Here is a 20,442-nt window from a genome sequence, read left to right as displayed (position 1 = left end):
GTACATATAAATATACGGATGAGCGATGACCAAAGTAATTTTAGAGAATTTGACAGTACGTCTAACCGGCCTCACAACCTCAGACCACATGTAAGCACGCCAGCCCAGGACCTCAACGTCCGGCTTCTTTCCCTGTGGGATCGTCTGAGACCAGCCACTCGGACAGCTGATGAAACTGTATTTGCACAATCGAAGAAATTCTGCACAAACTGTCGGAAACCGTCTCAGGGAAGCTCATCTGCATGCTCGTCATCCTCACCAGAGTCTTGACCTGACTGCAGTTTAGCGTCATAACCGAATTCAGTGGGCAAATGCTCACCTTCGATGGTTCACGAATTAATCCCGGTTTCAACTGTACGGGGTAGATGGCAGACAGCTTGTATGGCGTTGTGTGGGCGAGCGGTTTGCTGATGTCAAGTTTGTGAACAGAGTGTCCCATGGTGGTGGTGGGGCTATTGTTTAGGCAGGCATAAGCTACGGACAACCAGCACAATTGTATTTTATCGATGGAAATTTGAATGCCGAGATCCTGAGGGCCATTGTCATGCCATTCATCTGCCGCCATCCCCTGATATTTCAGCATGATAATGCACGGCCACATATTGCAAGGATCTGTACACAATTCCCTCAAGCTGAAAATGTCCCAGTTCTTCCATGGCCTGCATAATCATCAGACATGTCAGCACGTTTGGGATGCTCTGGCTCGATGTGTACGACAGCGTGTTCCAGTTCCCGCCAATATCCAGCAACTTCACACAGCCATTGAAGAGCGTGACGACATTCCACAGGCCACAATCAAATCTATGCAAAGGAGATGTTACGCTGCATGAGGCAAATGGTCGTCACACCAGATAGACTGGTTTTCTGATCCGCTGTCCTTTTTTTAAAAAAGGTATGTGACCGACAGATGCGTATTTGTATTCCCAGTCATGTGAAATTCATAGCCTAATGAATTTATATAAATTGACTGATTTCCTTACATGAACTGTAACTCAGTTACATTTTTGAAATTGTTGCATGTTCCATTTATATTTTTGTTCAGTGCACTTAGCATGTTAGCTAACCCTTCCATTAACCGTAACCTGAACCCTTTAACCCTTTTTTTTTTGTTACCCCAATATTTTGCACACAGCAGAAGTTATTAATTGATTTGTGGTAAAGGCAAGTGTTTCGGGGTTCAATACTTTTTGCTTTGAAGCTCTGTCTCTCATCATTTACACATACAGTACCAGTCTAAAGTTTGGACACACTCAGTCCTGCGTTTCTCTTAATTTTTTTACTATTTTCTACATTGTAGAATAATAGTGAAGACATTAAAACTATGAAATAACACATGGAATCATGAAGTAAAAAGTATAAAACAAATCAAAATATATTTTATATTTGAGATTCTTCAAAGTAACCACCCTTTGCCTTGATGACAGCTTTGCACATTGGGGAGACCCTGTTTTGTACACTTGCAAAATACTCCATAATGGGTGTCTGTGTTCATCATGGAAATAAATAGTGCATAAATTGGGAGAAATATTATTTTTCCATTTTTATTCATCATTCTTAAAATCCAACAACATTAAACACATATCACAACAAGACGCAGTTAGCCAAAATGCAACAAGAAACAGGCAAGGCATCACAGGAAATTAAAATAAAAAAGGTTGAGTGGGATGGGTAAAACAAAATCCCTGCTTTAAAAAAAAAAGGGCAAAACCATGTGTCGTAATAATAATAATACATTTAAATTATATATTTTACTGATTTAAGTGCTGAGAAAATTGTATAGTGCTCATGAACATTATTTTATCACAGTTGGGTGTAATTGGCAGAAGATGGTGTCCATGAGGCTCCAGGCAACACCTCCATGACTGCTGGATGGATCCAGGACAAAACTGGCACTTGTCTATGTAGTTTATTGTTTATTTGGGTCCCATTAGCTGTTACAATAAAACAAAAAGTAAAACACGAACACAAACAAATGCTTTTTGGTTTGCCTGTACCAGTTAGCATCCCATTTTGACATAAAAAAGTATTACTCGTGTCAGAACAGACCTTATACAGTAACTACCAATATTGGTGGCAGCAATCGTTACAAAACCTTATTATTGTATGATGTCCATAATTTATGTTTATTTAAAAATAAATATACACATACACTGAGTGTACAAAACATTAGGAACACTGGCTCTTTCCATGACAGACTGATCAGATGAATGCAATGATCCCTTATTGAGGTCACCTGTTAAATCCACTTAAACAGTGTAGATGAAGGGGAGGAGACAGGTTAAATAAGTATTTTTAAGCGTTGTGACATGGGTTGTGAATGTGTACCATTCAGAGGGTGAATGGGCAAGACAAAATATTTAAGTGCCTTTGAAAGGGGTATGGTAGTAGGTGCCAAGCACACCGGTTTGAGTGTGTCAATAACTGCAACGCTGCTGGGTTTTTCCACGCTGAACAGTTTCCTGTGTGCATCAATAATGGTCCACTACCCAAATGACATCCAGTCGACTTGACACAACTGTGGGAAGCATTGGAGTCCACCCTCTCACAGCTGAGGCTCTGCACACTCTTGGACTGTATCCTACATGGTAGGCCGCTCCTACCAGGTGATGTAGAGAGGATCTGTGTCTGCAGTACGTACTCTCACAACTGGTGTACCCCAGGGCTCGGTTCTAGGCCCTCTCCTCTTCTCGCTATACACCAAGTCACTCGGCTCCGTCATGTCCTCACATGGTCTCTATCATTGCTATGTAGATGACGCTCACCTACTTTTCTCCTTCCCCCCCTTCTGACACCCAGGTGGCGACACGCATCTCTGCGTGCCTGGCAGATATCTCAACTTGGATGTCGGCCCACCACCTCAAGCTCAACCTCAACAAGACAGAGCTGATCTTCCTCCCAGGGAAGGCCTGCCCACTCAAAGACCTCTCCATCACGGTTGATAACTCCAGTGTCTCCCTCCCAGAGTGCAAAGAACCTTGGTGTGACTCTGGACAACACCCTGTCGTTCTCGGCAAATATCAAAGCAGTGACTCGCTCCTGCAGGTTCATGCTCTACATCATCTGTAGAGTACAACCCTACCTTACACAGGAAGCGGCAGAGGCCCTAATCCAAGCACTTGTCATCTCCCGTCTGAACTACTGCAACTCGTTGTTGGCTGGGCTCCCCGCTTGTGCCATCAAACCCCTGAAAATTATCCAGAATACAGCAGCCCACCTGTTGTTCAACTTTCCCAAGTTCTTTCATTTCATCCCGCTCTTCCGCACACTACACTGGCTTCCAGTCGAAGCTCGCATCCACTACAAGACCATGGTCAGCCCAGGCCAAGCCAAGCTCTTCTCTGTCCTGGCACGCCCCTGAACCTAGGACAGCAGAGTCCCTGCCCATCTTCCGAAAACATCTGAAACCATACCTCTTCAAAGAGTATCTTAAATCATCCCACAGCACCCGCTCGCACCCCTTCCTCACCTGCTCGCAACCCTCCTCCTCACCCCGACCCCCACAAAAAATAAAATAAAAAAAGAATGCCTTTCGTGAACTAACACTCACACTTTACTTTTTTCCCTTCCCCTTATTAGCTGACTTTGCTGATTACTACTTTACTGAGGAAAAATGTACTTACTATGATGTGGTTGTCCCACCTAGCTATCTCAAGATGAATGCACTAACAGTAAACCACTCTAAATTACACAAATATAAAAATGTCAAATGAGTCAACATGGGCCAGCATCCCTATGGAATGCTTGACACTTTGAAGTCTATGCCCCGACAAATTGAGGCTGTTCTGAGAGCAAAAGGGGGTGTAACTCAATATTAGGACAGTGTTCCTAATGTTTTGTACACTTAGTGTATATTTTTAGGGGGGGGTTCTATTTTATTGGGCTGAGAAGAGACAGTGGGAAAGATAGACAGATAGTGAGTCACAAGGGCAGTGAGCCGGATTCGAACCCTCACCGACACCGGCAAGCATGTGTGCTTATAGGCGGAAGCACTAACCTCTAGTCCACAAATAATGTGATTTTAACATTTAACAGTGCAGATAAGCGATACGTGCTTATGTAGGTCTTCACAATGAGATTTTACAATGATTACTGGAGAAGCAGACTTAAAGGTAATAAACAATGTGTTTCTATCCGTGTTAAATTAGTCTTACCACAGGAAACCCTCCTTAAATTCAGTGAACTTGTGACGGACCATGAATGAGGCCAGAGCGTCTGCTACCTGGGGAAACAAGAGCAATGTCGGTTTAGTTCCCAGACATTGAGAATAGTATTTTGTGTGCAATATTATTTACATATTGGCCTGAAACTACTATCGCAACAAAATGGGAAACAACGACACATTTAACAAGCAGTTGTTCAGCCTCATACCCAAAGTTTAAAACACACTCACTTTTTCAGGGGCGTCCTCATGGACAGCATGGCCACACTGAGGGAGCACCTGCATCTGGAACTTCCCTGAACACAAATGGAACACGAATCTTTATGTGCAACATGCTTCCATTGGATTTAGAAGATGTTACAGTAAAACAACAGGGAGTGGGGGACGATGTACAGTGGATTGTCACAGTCACCATCAGAACCACAATTGTCAACAACAACCAACCTAACAAACATTAATCTGAGGCCGTCCTCACCTTGCATCTGTCCAATTGTGAGATCTTTGTCAAGCCTGTCCACACCTGTAAAGGGAAAAATGTTATACGCAACAATGTGTGCTGTAGTCCAATGTCAAAGACAGATGTATTTGAATTATATTGAAAACACACAAGTGTAAAAATCATGTGGATTAAAATGTACTGAATCGAGGGACTCACCAGCGAGCAGGAGCAGTTTTGGCACAGGACAGGAAAGGAAGAGGGCAGACAGGCCACTGAACCAGCCCTCCCAGTACTTCTCTGTCTTTGACAGATCAATCTGCCAGGTATAAAGGGTCTCCTTCACCTGAAAAAAGCCAAGAGACAGTTAAATTTACACACTACAACAGACTGTGTAAATGTGGGAAATGACATACACACTCCCCCAAGATGACATACGCACCCAGATGTATACACCAACTACTAATGCCTAAGAAGACCCACGCATACAAACACACCCGAATACATAGGTATAAAATATACTGCTCAAAAAAATAAAGGGAACACTTAAACAACGCATCCTAGATCTGAATGAAAGAAATAATCTTATTAAATACTTTTTTCTTTACATAGTTGAATGTGCTGACAACAAAATCACACAAAAATAATCAATGGAAATCCAATTTATTAACCCATGGAGGTCTGGATTTGGAGTCACACTCAAAATTAAAGTGGAAAACCACACTACAGGCTGATCCAACTTTGATGTAATGTCCTTAAAACAAGTAAAAAAGAGGCTCAGTAGTGTGTGTGGCCTTCACGTGCCTGTATGACCTCCCTACAACGCCTGGGCATGCTCCTGATGAGGTGGCGGATGGTCTCCTGAGGGATCTCCTCCCAGACCTGGACTAAAGCATCCGCCAACTCCTGGACAGTCTGTGGTGCAACGTGGCGTTGGTGGATGGAGCGAGACATGATGTCCCAGATGTGCTCAATTGGATTCAGGTCTGGGAAATGGGCGGGCCAGTCCATAGCATCAATGCCTTCCTCTTGCTGGAACTGCTGACACACTCCAGCCACATGAGGTCTAGCATTGTCTTGCATTAGGAGGAACCCAATGCCAACCGCACCAGCATATGGTCTCACAAGGGGTCTGAGGATCTCATCTCGGTACCTAATGGCAGTCAGGCTACCTCTGGCGAGCACATGGAGGGCTGTGCGGCCCCCCAAAGAAATGCCACCCCACACCATGACTGACCCACCGCCAAACCGGTCATGCTGGAGGATGTTGCAGGCAGCAGAACGTTCCCCACAGCGTCTCCAGACTCTGTCACGTCTGTCACGTGCTCAGTGTGAACCTGCTTTCATCTGTGAAGAGCACAGGGCGCCAGTGGCGAATTTGCCAATCTTGGTGTTCTCTGGCAAATGCCAAAGGTCCTGCATGGTGTTGGGCTGTAAGCACAACCCCCACCTGTGGACGTCGGGCCCTCATACCACCCTCATGGAGTCTGTTTCTGACCATTTGAGCAGACACATGCACATTTGTGGCCTGCTGGAGGTCATTTTGCAGGGCTCTGGCAGTGCTTCTCCTGCTCCCCCTTGCACAAAGGCGGAGGTAGCGGTCCTGCTGCTGGGTTGTTGCCCTCCTACGGCCTCCTCCACGTCTCCTGATGTACTGGCCTGTCTCCTGGTAGCGCCTCCATGCTCTGGACACTACGCTGACAGACACAACAAACCTTCTTGCCACAGCTCGCATTGATGTGCCATCCTGGATGAGCTGCACTACCTGAGCCACTTGTGTGGGTTGTAGACTCCGTCTCATGCTACCACTAGAGTGAAAGCACCGCCAGCATTCAAAAGTGACCAAAACATCAGCCAGGAAGCATAGGAACTGAGAAGTGGTCTGTGGTCCCCACCTGCAGAACCACTCCTTTATTGGGGGTGTCTTGCTAATTGCCTATAATTTCCACCTGTTGTCTATTCCATTTGCACAACAGCATGTGAAATTTATTGTCAATCAGTGTTGCTTCCTAAGTGGACAGTTTGATTTCACAGAAGTGTGATTGACTTGGAGTTACATTGTGTTGTTTAAGTGTTCCCTTTATTTTTTTGAGCAGTGTATATTGTAAAAAATAAACATTACATTTTCCCCGCAATCATCCCATCCCTAACCTCTTGGTCATCCTCCTTCTTTCTTTTGTGGTTGGATTCTCCTTCCTCTTCTTCCTCCTCTTCCTCCTCAATGATGCCATCACTGATGCTCTTGGAGACACCTGGACTGTTGAGGGGTTCCTCACATCTATGGAGGAGGTCAAAACTTGTGTTTAGTTACAGGTCCTGAAAAGTCACATCTTGAAGTTGATTCATTTAAAAAGGTATTTGCCCTCTGAGCCCATTTTTCTCAGGTCCAGACGTACTTTTTCACCTGGCCTCCCATGGACACCCGGGCTGACTCAACGTTTCGGATCTGTCCACTCTTCACACTGATGGGGGAGGGACAAGATCAGAGAACACATGACTTGGAATATGCTCTATTAGTAAAGCATTTGCTGAGTATTTTTACACTTGTGTGTATGGACAGCATCTCACCTCCACTCAATGGCATTCTCCACAGACTTAAAGGTCTTTGGTCGACTCCTGAGGAAATTCTGCATACTGTTTAATGCATCCATTGCTGTGCCTGAATAAACACAATAGCGGAAATGTTATGAAATAATCACTCAATCAATGAATTAATGACACAGTGTGTCACATCATAGTTTAAAACAATAAATACATCAATTAATCTTCTGTCAGCTCCTCAACTGCTGCTTGTTTGATCATCAAATGACAAGTCCCGATCATGAGACAAACACAAATACCATAATCACCTTCCACGACATCAATCACACACAGGCCAAGTAAAGACGGCACGTGGTTTGCTGCAGCGGTATGAACTGCTATAGCTCCACCCATGCTGTGTCCAATCATCATGATCGGAGGTGGGTTTTCTCCATAGAGAGCTTCTACCACTTTGCCAATGTCCCTGTTGGAGAGATGAGACAAAACCAGCATAAATCAACTGCTAGAACAATCTCACCCATCCAAACCAGCCTAATCCAGCTCCTCAAACAATCACACCCAACAGAAGATAGACAATATAGAAAGAGATGTCAGTTTCTTCCCCTGGCACTTTGTTAATGTAAACAATACTATTCTGGGGGTTGCAGCAAGCCTGTTTTCTCTCCTTGCATCAAACAGCAGATCAGTGTCTCAATGGGAGACAGCAGCAGCCGATAGCTCATCTGACTCAGTTCTCCTCGCTCTCCAACAGGTTCTCTCCACCATTGCCTCAGGTCCTGTCCGGTTCCTTTCCATCTCAACAACACAATACCTTCCCCATCACACACCCTGTCTAACACTCATCTCTGAATGATGACAGAGAAAACATTCCTGACAACTTACTTGGCCATTGTTTCCGCTGAGAGATCGTCAGAATTCTTTACTTTGGTGTCACCTTTTTTTGGAAAGAAAATAGTTTAAAAAAATAAATAATAATACTATTGAGACCATGAATATGAGGTAACCAGAAGGAACGTGTGTTATCATGAGGGAGAGTTAGCCACTCACCATGGGCCCTGAGGTCCATAGCCACCACCCGGCAGTTAATTCTGTTGTATATCACCGCCTGCAAACACAAGCCCAGTCTGTGTTAACTTAACTCTGGCCAGAATTCAGTGTCAGTCTGTGTTATTATAAGGCATGCTCACAAACATACTGCTCCATCTTGCGTGAATCCTGGTTTAGGAAGGGCACCAAAAATTCTTACATTTCCACCCCCAACTACAACATTTTCTGCCAAGATAGAACTGCCAAAGGGGGTGGAGTTGCAATCTACTGCAGAGTTCTGTCATGCTATCCAGGTCTGTGCCCAAACAGTTCGAGCTTCTACTTTTAAAAATCCACCTTTCCAGAAATAAGTCTCTCACTGTTATTATAGACCCCCCTCAGCCCCCAGCTGTGCCCTGGACACCATATGTGAATGAATTTACCCCCATTTATCTTCAGCGTTTGTACTGTTAGGTGACCTAAACTGGGATATGATTAACACCCCGGCCATCCTACAATCTAAGATAGATGCCCTCAATCTCACACAAATGATGAAGGAACCTACCAGGTACAACCCCAAATCCGTAAACACGGGCACCCTCATAGATATCATCCTGACCAACCTGCCCTCTAAATATACCTCTGCTGTCTTCAATCAGGATCGCAGCGATCACTGCCTCATTGCCTGCGTCCGTAATGGGTCCGCGGTCAAACGACCACCTCTCATCACTGTCAAACACTCCCTAAAACACTTCAGCGAGCAGGCCTTTCTAATCGACCTGGCCCGGGTATCCTGGAAGGATATTGACCTCATTCCATCAGTAGAGGATGCCTCGTAATTCTTTAAAAGTGCTTTTCTCACCATCTTAAATAAGCATGCTCCATTCAAAAAATCTACAACCAGGAACAGATATAGCAACTAAGAAGAGATATAGCCCTTGGTTCACTCCAGACCAGACTGCCATTGACCAGCACAAAAACATCCTGTGGCGTACGGCATTAGCATCAAATAGCCCCCGCGATATGCAACTTTTAGGAACCAATATACACAGGCAGTTTGAAAAAGCTAGCCTTTGCTTTCCTAACAGAAATTTGCATCCTGTAGCACAAACTCCAAAAAGTTCTGGGACACTGTAAAGTCCATGGAGAATAAAAGCACCTCCTCCCAGCTGCCCACTGCACTGAGGCTAGGAAACATTGTCACCACTGATAAACCTACGATAATCAAGAATTTCAATAAGCATTTTTCTACAGCTGGCCATGCTTTCCATCTGGCTACCCCTACCCTGGACAACAGCTCTGCACTGCCCACAGCAACTTGCCCAAGCCTCACCCATTTCTCCTTCACCCAAATCCAGACAGCTGATGTTCTGAACGAGCTGCAAAATCTGGAAAACTATAAATCAGCAGGGCTAGACAATCTGGACCCTCTCTTTCTAAAATGATCAGCCGAAATTGTTGCAACCCCTATTACTAGCCTGTTCAACCTCTCATATCGTTTGAGATGCCCAAAGACTGGAAAGCTGCCGCGGTCATCCCCCTCTTCAAAGGGGGAGACACTCTAGACCCAAACTGTTACAGAACTATTTCTATCCTACCCTGCCTTTCTAAAAGTCATCAAAAGCCAAGTTAACAAACAGATCACCGACCATTTCGAATCCCACCGTACCTCCTCTGCTATGCAATCTGGTTTCCGAGCTGGTCATGGGTGCACCTCAGCCACGCGCAAGGTCCCAACAATATCATAACCTCCATCGATAAAAGACAGTACTGTGCAGCCGTCTTCATCGACCTGGCCAAGGCTTTCGACTCTGTCAATCACGACAGCCTTGGTTTCTCAAATGACTGCCTCGCCTGGTTCACTAACTACTTCGCAGACAGAGTTCAGTGTGTCAAATCGGAGGGCCTGTTGTCCGGACCTCTGGCAGTCTCTATGGGGGTGCCAAAAGGTTCAATTCTTGGGCCAACTCTTTTCTCTGTATACATCAATGATGTCCCTTTTGCTGCTGATGATTCTCTGATCCACCTCTATGCAGACGACACCATTCTGGCCTCCATATACTTCTGGCCCTTCTTTGGACACTGTGTTAACTAACCTCCAGACGAGCTTCAATGTCATACAACACTCCTTCCGTGGCCTCCAACTGCTCTTAAATGCATGCTCTTCAACCGATCGCTGGCCGCACCCGTCTAACATCACTACTCTGGACGGTTCTGACTTAGAATATGTGGACAACTACAAATACCTAGGTGTCTGGTTAGACTGTAAACTCTCCTTCCAGACTCACATTAAGCATCTCCAATACAAAATTAAATCTAGAATCAGCTTCCTATTTCGCAACAAAGCCTCCTTCACTCATGCTGCCAAACATACCCTTGTAAAACTGACTATCCTACCGATCCTTGACTTCAGCGATGTCATTTACAAAATAGCTTCCAACACTCTACTCAGCAAATTGGATGTAGTCTATCACAGTGCCATCCATTTTGTCACCAAAGCCCCATATACTACCCACCACTGCGACCTGCATGCTCTCGTTGACTGGCCCTCGCTTCATATTCGTCGCCAAACCCACTGGCTCCAGGTCATCTATAAGTCTTTGCTAGGTAAAACCCTGCCTTATCTCAGCTCACTGGTCACCACAGCAGCACCCACCCATAGCACGCACTCCAGCAGGTATATTTCACTGGTCATCCCCAAAGCCAACTCCTCCTTTGGCCGCCTTTCCTTCCAGTTCTCTGCTGCCAATGACTGGAACGAATTGCAAAAATCATTGAAGCTGGAGTCATATCTCCCTCACTAACTTTAAGCATCAGCTGTCAGAGCAGCTTACCGATCATTGCAACTGTACACAGCCCATCTGTAAATAGCCCACCCAACTAACTCATCCCCATAATTTTTTTATTTTTTGCTTCTTTGCACCCCATGATCTCTACTTGCACATTCATCTTCTGCACATCTATCACTCCAGTGTTTAATTGTAATTATTTCACCAGTATGGCCTATTTATTGCCTTACCACCCTAATCTTACTACATTTGCATACACTGTATATAGATTTTTCTATTGTGTTATTGACTGTACGTTTGTTTATCCCATGTGTGTTGTTTGTGTCGCACTGCTTTGCTTTTTCTTGGCCAGTTGTAAATGAGAACTTGTTCTAAATTTTTACAAATGAATTAAACATGAAAAGCTTTAATGTCTTAAGAGCCAATAAGTAATCAACCCCTTTGTTATGGCAAGCCTAAATTAGTTCAGAAGTAAACATTTGCTTAAAGCTGCAATAATGTAACCTTTTGGGAGACACGACCTAAAATCACATAGAAATGTGTGTTATAGATCTGCTATTCTCATTGAAAGCAAGTCTAAGAAGCGGTAGATATGTTCTATGTGCGCCATTTCTATGCTTCGGTTCTTAAGTTTTGTTTTTGCGTCTTTTACTTTCCATTTTGTACACCAGCTTCAAACAGCTGAAAATACAATATTTCTGGTAATGTAAAACATATTTCACAGTGGTTTAGATGGTACAATGATTCTCTACACTAGGGATCATAAACTAGATTCAGCCGCGGGATGATTTTCTCCTGAACGGATGGTCGGGGGGCCGGAAGATAATTAGTAATCATTTGTAGACTGCAAATTAACAGCAAAAAGTCCAAACATATATAATGTTTGACTAAAACATAATAATTTCAAACCTTGCTTACATTTGTATACGATGTGTGAGAATACTTGGGAATAGATTTCTTAAAATAAAATCCCTTGGAGCTGATTTCCTGGTGTTTTTACAGTCTTTTATATCCAACAATGAAAATGCAAAAAAAATAATATAAATAAATATTTTTTTGCTCAGGAAACTTGGAGGGCCAAAAAAAAACAACCGTGGACCAAATTCAGCCCGTGGGCTGCCAGTTGGGGAACCCTGCTCTACACTATATTTGCTTGTTTTGTCACAAACTGAAATTAAGCAAACTATTACAATTTTTGCAACAAGGTGGAGCGATTTCTGCATAGTGAATTGTAACAAGTCACATACGTTGCATGGATTCACTCTGTGTGCAATAATAGAGTTTAACATGATTTTTGAAAGACTACCTCAACTCTGTACCTCACAGAAACAATTATCTTTAAGGTCCTTCAGTCAAGCAGTGAATTTCAAGCATAGATTCAACCACAAAGACCAGGGAGGTTTTCCAATGCCTCGCAAAGGGCACTCCGTCACTACAAAGATACAGGCGTCCTTCCTAACTCAGTTGCCGGAGAGGAAAGAAACTGCTCAGGGATTTCACCATGAGGCCAACGGTGAAATTAAAACAGAGTTTAATGGCTGTGATAGGAAAAAACTGAGGATGGATCAACAACATTGTAGTTACTCCACAATACTAACCTAAATGACAGAGTGAAAAGAAGGAAGCCTGTTCAGAATAAAAAATATTCCAAAACATGCATCCTGTTTGCAACAACGCACTAAAGTAATACTGCAAAAAAAGTGGCAAAGCAATTCACTTTTTTCCCTGAATTCAAAGTGTTATTTTTGGGACAAATCCAATACATTACTGAGTACTACGCTCTATAATTTAAAGCATAGTGGTGGCTGTATCATGTTATGGGTATGCTTGTAATCGTTAAGGACTGGGGAGTTTTCCAGGACAAAGAAATAAACGGAATGGAGGTAAGCACAGGCAAAACCCTAGAGGGAAACCTGGGGCCTCATCAATCATGCGTAGGCACAAATGTGTGTGTAAACAATGCGTGGGATCATTTCCACGCAAAGTGTGAGATTTATCAATAAACGTATGCTTGTGTACGTAAATCGCACAGCCATGACCATGCATACACACAGCGCCAAGCGGTGGAATAAGGGAACTGCTTGCCAAGAGTAGAATGGAGAAAATATATGCTGAAAATTTGTGAAATTGTGAAAGTAATAATGAAATTAATTTGTATTTTCATTGTGAATTCATACATATCTTGACAGGCTATATATAATTTGACCACATCAGTGCATTTGTCACAATAATAATAAATATAAAAGTGCAGTAACTTGTTAAGTTAGAGGCAAGTGTGAAAGTGAAACCATTGTTGAAATACTATAAAAGACTGAGATAATGGGAAATCTAATGAGAGATGGCTGATCTTGCACTGTTGGAAGATTTGGCACAAGCTGCATTTTGCATACAGTGAATTTGAGACAGGTGGGAATTTTTGCAGAAAGTACATATTGGCTCATCAGATATCATTTCCCAAAACCAATGTTATGGGGTCTTTACGAGGATTTAAGACCTACTTTTGAAAGGCAAACACATACCATTCGGTTGCACATCAAAGTGATATCTACTCTCGGGTATGGGCACTTTTCAGCGGGAGCTTGCCGACCGGCATTTCACATCCTTCAATGAGCCAATGTTTTGGATTCAATCATCAGCAAAACAAGCTGAAACATACAATTCCCATATACCATCACACAACAGGTCAAGAGGGGTTTCTTTGCCATCAATGGGTTCCCAAAGAAAAAAAACAGCCCCCACTTAGCCATAAAAGCACCATTCCAAAACGAGTTCAACTAGGCTATGTTAACAGAAAAGGCTTCCACTCTTAATGTGCAGGTGATTATGTAATGGACAAAAAAGCGCTTTCTGAATGTGGTGGCAAGGTTGCCAGGTGAAACTCATGACTCGTTCGTTCCGCAGAACAGCAATGTGGGCCTATATGCCTACAGGAGGGAACTGTTGAGGATGGATGGCTTATTGGTGAGTGTTGCCTACTCATTTGAAGTATATTTGCCATTGCTAAAGCAACTTGAATTGTCCTCTCTTTGTAGCCATGTTTTTATTTTTACTGGTAAAACCACAACTGAGCAAGTCAAATAAAACCTTTTGGTTGTAATCAATCTGACACTAGCACCTCTATTTCAGTCTTGGAAAGGGTTTTTTTCATAGCTTTTTTAGGTTGCACCATTGTATTTCATGATACGGCCTTGTATATTCCCCATAGGCTTAAAAGGGATGATTTTGACCATATGTGGCTAATTAGGGGCATTTCGAAATTCAAAATGTGCGTATGACGCTCGTAGGACTGTTTGATAAAATACATTTTTTCTATGCATACGAACATTCTAAATTCCATTCGTAAGTAGTATTTTAGAATAGTGTCTATGCAATATTGATAAATGAGGCCCCTGGTTCAGTCTGCTTTCCATTAGACACTGGGAGATGAATTCACCTTTCAGCAGGACAATAACCTAAAACGCAAGGCCAAATCTACACTGGAGTTGCTTACCAAGAAGATAATGACTGTTCCTGAGTGGTCAAGTTACAGTTTTGATTTGAATCTACTTGAAAATCTATGGAAAGACCTGAAAATGGTTGTCTAGCAATGATCAACAGCCAATTTGACAGAGCTTGAAGATTTTTTTAAAGAAAGATGGCCAAATGTTGCACAATCCTGGTGTGGAAAGCTCTTCGATACTTACACAGAAAGACTCACAGCTGTAATCACTGCTTCTACAAAAGTATTGACTCAGAGGTGTGAATAACGTATTTCGTTTTCAATAAATTAGCAAAAATGTCTAAAATGTTTTTTTTTCTCACTTTTTCATTATGGGGTAGTGTGCGTAGATGTGTGAGATAAAATCAATTTAATCCATTTTGAATTCAGGCTGTAACAACTAGGGCTGTTGCGGTGACCATATTACCACCAGTCATGAGTCATGACTGCAGTAAAATTCCAAGTGACCATTGAGTCACGGTAATCTCCTTTTATGCACTCTGGACATGCATTGGTAGTACCCAACTCGCTAATGGCCTAGTAGTCAGGGCTCTGTTGTCCCTCTAACCACTCTGACATCAATGCAAATGGTTTCGAAAATCACAATCAAAACAGTATCACGCTTTAAAAAAAAAAACTCACCTAACTGATTGATTTGGAAAATATGGACGTTGTGCATGTTGTTTCTAAGAATAACAACAAAATGGATAGCACTTTCTAAGGTGAGGATTATTCAAACCACACATATGCATAGGCCTATATATGAGCCCAAGCCCCCAAAAAATATCCTGAATTAAAATAATGATTCTGCTGTTATACAATATATAGCTTCCCACATACTATGCACGGCAGAAAAATATAAAAAAGAAAAAGAATTCAAATGTCTTTGGTACATAATTGGTCTAGCCTTACTCCAAAACAGTTTTATTCTAGTAACCACCTTTGAGTGGACTGTATACTGGATGGACTGGTTTCCTTATGCTACGCTCCAAACTTTCTATCCATGAGTTTGGGAGCGAACGTATAGGCCTAGGAGATGCTGTTGGTTCATTGATTGTGCAGGGCGGCTTACAGAGTTAGCCTATAATTATAGTGAATTTGTATTTGATTTTGAATAGCCTAGTAATAGGGCATTTTTATATGTTCATAATTAATAGGCTGACATTACCTTTAGCTACAGAATCTCACCACCGTGTATTTCCATCTCCTCCTCTCTCCTTAATTCCTTTCTCGGGCGTGCAGAGAGAGGGGCTGTCAACAGTTTAATGAAATATGTTTTGTTGTGAAAACATGTTACTATCAATGTTCCCAAAAGGATTTCCCTTGGTTTCCCAAATTAAGCACTGGGTAGCTGCAGGAACAGGGTTGGAGATCCCATGGCATACAGAGTTTGGGCGGAATATCACCTGTTGCGAAGCAAGAGGCTGTATGCTCCTCAAACAGTGGTTGATGCATGGAGTGAAATATCCGGAGTAGCCTACCCAGCATAGGATTGAAAAACGAACCAGCCGGAAAAGCGGCCTCCATTCGCTATTGGAGTGCATAATGATGACATATCTTTATCCCACTGCCCATTTGATAATGGGCCATTCTAAATCTAGTTAAATAGATTTATTAGACTATATTAAAATGTATTTATTTGACTTGTTTTTTTTGAAGGCGCATATCAGTGGCTTGTATGCCTGGAGATGCTAAACATCTTTATGTTAATTAACGGTCAGACTGGAAGTCTTTTGCATGACAATAACCAGCTGACAAAATGTAATGACCGCCACAGCTCTAAACTCAACAAAATGTGGAATAAGGGTATGAATACTTTCTGAAGGCTCTGTAAATGCAGGACATGTTGTGATGGTAGTGTGTGTACATAGAGTGTGGTATCTGGTATTTGATAGTATTACTCACAGTGAACACAGCCCAGGAGAGAGCAGAGTGGCCTCCTCCATGGAGCAGGAGCAGCACAGGACCATGCTGGCCGCTGCAGTAGATTCTGAACGTGTGCAGAGAAGTCAAGAAATATAGAGTATAGACACATTCACAATGGAGATATGCTTATGATGCACTGGATCAGGAGTTCAATATTACACGTTATAAAATGAATTCTCTTCAGTAAGTGTTTCAAAAATATGATACATCATTCATGGTTCAATTCCATGTGTAGATGAACATTAGCACACTTATGGGAGCCACAGTAAAGGATATATCTTTGGCGTTATCGTTTTCCACTTCTACATCTTCCATCGCTTCAAAGTATTCACTCCAGGACAGAGGGGAGAAGTCTCTCTTCCGTCCAGGTCTGTGTGTTAGCCAGGTTGAGTAGCAAACAGAAAGAGGATTTTAAACAGTGGGTAAATCCATTTGAATTAAATCACTTTTTGACAGCACCCCTTTTAATTTGAACAAAACCTACCATACATATTTGCCCAGTGTAGAAGTGCTCAGAAAGTGACATTTTAGACCTGAATGCCAAAACATTCAAGAGATAAAAGTGCTCAAAGTTGACCTATTTTGCATACCCCACCATACCATGATACATCCATGTCTTCACCACTGGAAAGGATAAATGGTTGAGATTGATATAATTTCAATATTTTATCATTTCTTGAAAAAACTGTTTTAATAAAAACTTGTCATTTTTTTTTACCTTAAATGTCAATTATCTAAAAATGCGTGAATTCTTAATTTTTAAAATATTCACATGTTGTAGCTTAAACCCTATTTTACGTCATCTGAGGTTTTTATGTTGTGCCCGCCATTGTTTGAGACAAGATGCTGTTGAATACAGGGTGGGTGTCATGTTTTGGCTGATAAATGTACTAAAATGGGACTACAATTTAAATGTAAACTTTCAAATGGGACCACAAAGACGATTAGAAGTCCACAAATCAGAGAACTTTAACTTGAATGGGAATAGATGAAATTGAACTGTCAATTCTTTATAGGAAACCTATTGAAATCATAGAAATATCGATAATAGAATAGACATGACCATTTAAGTTGACATTTGACGGTGGTCATCTTTGTGGTAGTAATTAGAAGTAAAAATGTTAATTCAATTTACATTTCAATGGTGTACCAGCTAAATTGCTGTGGTATGGAAGAATAGGTTGATTATATTTCTATGATTGAAATGACACCCACCCTGTATTCAATAGCATATGTCTCAAAAGATGTCTGGAACATCACAAAAACCTCAGATGATGTAAAGTAGGGTTTAAGCTAAAAATATGCAAATATGAAAAATAAAAATAGTTTAATCATTTTTTTATAATTTACACTAGAGGTTTAAAAATGTAATGTTTATATATTAAAAAACTAATTATGAAATATTTTTTAAGCCTTGTTTGCAAGCTTTTAAATTATATCAAACTCCACCGTTTATATTTTCCAGTGATGAAGACATGGATGGTGGGGTATGCAAAATGGGTCAACTTTGAGGACCTTTATCTAAAGAAAAAGTAACTTTCCAACCACTTCATTCATGGGCAAATGTGTATTTTTTGTATTGTATTATTGATTGTATGTGTTGTTTATTCCATGTGTAACTCTGTGTTGTTGTATGTGTCAAATTGCTATGCTTTATGTTGGCCAGGTCGCAGTTGCAAATAAGAACTTGTTCTCAACTAGCCTACCTGGTTAAATAAAGGTGAAATAAAAAATAAATAAAAAGTATGGAAAGTTATGTATAAATCAAAATGGATGCTGACAAAAAGGGATTTAATTCAAATGGATTTACCCCAGAGTAGTCCTACATTAACCCTTAGCTCAAGCTGTATATGTCATGTTATCTCATATACACTCAGGGGCATGCCATCAAATGTATGGTTAATTAATCAGTGGATGTTGTATACCAATAATTATGAAACCATTCAAATAACATGAAGCAGAAAGACCTTATTGATCAAATAGTGATGACCTGAGAGAGAGACTTCTTAACTATAAAGTAAGAAATTGAGTCATGACCAGTAATTTATATAATAAACCATTGGTCGTGACACAGGAGGGACTATGACAGCAGCTCTGATGAAAGAGAAGGAATGGGGGAGGGATACCCACACAACAAAGAGCATCATTTTAGCTATACCGGTTCATAAATTGAACCATCAACGACCCATATGAAACACTGATATTGAAGAATATGGAGGCAGCATAATCCATGAAAGATTCGTAGCTATCAAGCTAATTTATTTCATAACACGGTAGCTTGTTGACTGGGACTTAACTGATGATGCTCCTAATGTACTGACCTGTCAAAACCAAATGAGGTCAAAACCAACTGGCTTTCGGACTTGAATGGAACAATTAAACATCACGTGAATAGGAGCATTGTTCACAAGATAATAGGATTGAAAAGCTGTATTAGTTTCAGTACCTAATGTCAGCTGTCAGATATATCTAACCGTTATCTAGTTAGCTTGCTTGCTAGCTAGCTAGCAATGTTTTGAACTTAGCTAACTAGCTTTACCACAAAAGTTAAACAGAGGAAAATACTGTTGTTGGCTCAGGTTAGTTATGAATTCACAAGTTGTAGGGCTTAGCAACAAGAGCCAGACAACTATCTGATTATAGCCTCGCCAACCATCTCAAAACTAGCTTTGAACTCACCCCATTCTCATTTTAGACCGCGACTGCAAGCCTCCTGACACGGGAGGTCTGGAAGCTAACACATTCAAATGCAACTGTTTCTCCATGCTGTCGAACGCGGGGCCAAGGCCGGTCAGTCAAATACCAAATCTTCCCCCTCCTTCGAACCATACGATTTTCTTCCAGCACCGGTCAGCTATTAACAACTACAAATTGACAACCGCAAAATGTGTTTATCCTGCCACAACATTACCCGTTTGCCTATTGCCACATTGCACTCTGGGATATGTTTGCATACTGCTCACTATTCTCAACTAAACCATCAAGATATATTCAAAGAAAAACTATATTTCCCATAAAACATGGTGTAAATGTAGAACCTTAATCTTGGTAAAAAAAGAAAGAAAGAAAATGACGTAATCAAATAAAATAACATTTTATTGGTGCATACACATATTTAGAAGATTTTATTGTGGGTGTAACGAAATGCTTGTGTTCCTAGCTCCAACAGTGCAGTAATATCTAATTATTCACAACAATACAATGAGCAATGTCGGAGTCCGGAATATAAATATATATCTGTAGAATATATATATATATATATATATATATATATATATACATATTCTACAGATATATATTTATATATATATATTTATTTATATATGTATATTCTACAGATATATATTTATATTCCGGACTCTGACATTGCTCGTCCTAATATTTATATTTTTCTTAATTCCGTGCTTTTACTTTTAGATGTGTGTGTATTGTTGTGAAAATATATAATATAATAATAATATAATATGTAGGATAGAATAGTATATAGCAATAGTTGAATAGGATGACATTGACTAGAATACAGTATATACATATGAAATGAGTAAAACAGTATGTAAACATTATTAAAGTAACCAGTGATTCCATGTCTATGTACACAGAGCAGTAGCCTCTAAGGTGCAAGGTTGAGTAACCAGGTGGGAGCCTGCTAGTGACAGTGACTAAGTTCAGGGCAGGGTACTGGGTGAAGGCCGGCTAGTGATGGCAGTCTGATGGCCTTGAGATAGAAGCTGTTTTTCAGTCTCTTGGTCCCAACTTTGATGCACCTGTGCTGTCCTCGCTTTTGGATGATAGCGGGGTGAAGAAGCCGTGACTCGGGTGGTTTATGTCCTTGATGATCTTTTTGGCCTTCCTGTGACATCTGTTGCTGTAGGTGTCCTGGAGGGCATGCAGTGTGCCCCCGGTGATGCGTTGCCATACCAGGCGGTGATACAACCCGATAGGATGCTCTCAATGGTGCATCTGTAAAAGTTTGAAAGGGTCTTGGGGCAAAGCTGAATTTCTTTAGCCTCGAGGTTGAAAAGACGCTGTTTTGCCTTCCTCGCTGCACTGTCTGTGTGGGTGGACAATTTCAGATTGTCAGTGATGT

General features: G+C 41.5%; 1 protein-coding gene across 1 annotated transcript; it reads right to left on the bottom strand.

Annotated features, from left to right (window-relative positions):
• Positions 1 to 1,515: 1,515 nt before the first annotated feature.
• LOC115149036 (protein phosphatase methylesterase 1) lies at positions 1,516 to 19,301 on the bottom strand. The gene is made up of 14 exons (XM_029691505.1): positions 19,035 to 19,301; positions 16,632 to 16,725; positions 16,335 to 16,427; positions 8,184 to 8,241; positions 8,019 to 8,070; positions 7,445 to 7,599; positions 7,164 to 7,254; positions 6,992 to 7,057; positions 6,747 to 6,873; positions 4,815 to 4,941; positions 4,635 to 4,679; positions 4,391 to 4,455; positions 4,152 to 4,219; positions 1,516 to 1,931 (listed from the first exon to the last, which is right to left on the bottom strand). The coding sequence occupies exons 1-14, from the start codon at positions 19,118 to 19,120 to the stop codon at positions 1,928 to 1,930; spliced, it is 1,131 nt and encodes a 376-aa protein (XP_029547365.1). The 5' UTR covers positions 19,121 to 19,301; the 3' UTR covers positions 1,516 to 1,927.
• Between the last annotated feature and the right edge of the window lie 1,141 nt (positions 19,302 to 20,442).

The sequence above is a fragment of the Salmo trutta genome, chromosome 15, assembly GCF_901001165.1.
Source record: "Salmo trutta chromosome 15, fSalTru1.1, whole genome shotgun sequence".
Lineage (NCBI taxonomy): Eukaryota > Metazoa > Chordata > Actinopteri > Salmoniformes > Salmonidae > Salmo > Salmo trutta.
Note: the sequence above shows the minus strand (reverse complement) of the source record. Positions and strands in the feature narration are given on the sequence as shown.

Excerpts from the sequence above, each read along its gene's own strand:
- LOC115149036 (XM_029691505.1), bottom strand. The coding sequence starts at position 19,120 with ATGGAGAAACAGTTGCATTTGAATGTGTTAGCTTCCAGACCTCCCGTG. Across the intron at positions 16,726-19,034 it reads CGGTCTAAAATGAGAATGGG|ACCTGGACGGAAGAGAGACT; the intron begins GTGAGTTCAAAG and ends GCTAACACACAG. Across the intron at positions 6,874-6,991 it reads ATGGGAGGCCAGGTGAAAAA|ATGTGAGGAACCCCTCAACA; the intron begins GTACGTCTGGAC and ends CCTCCTCCATAG.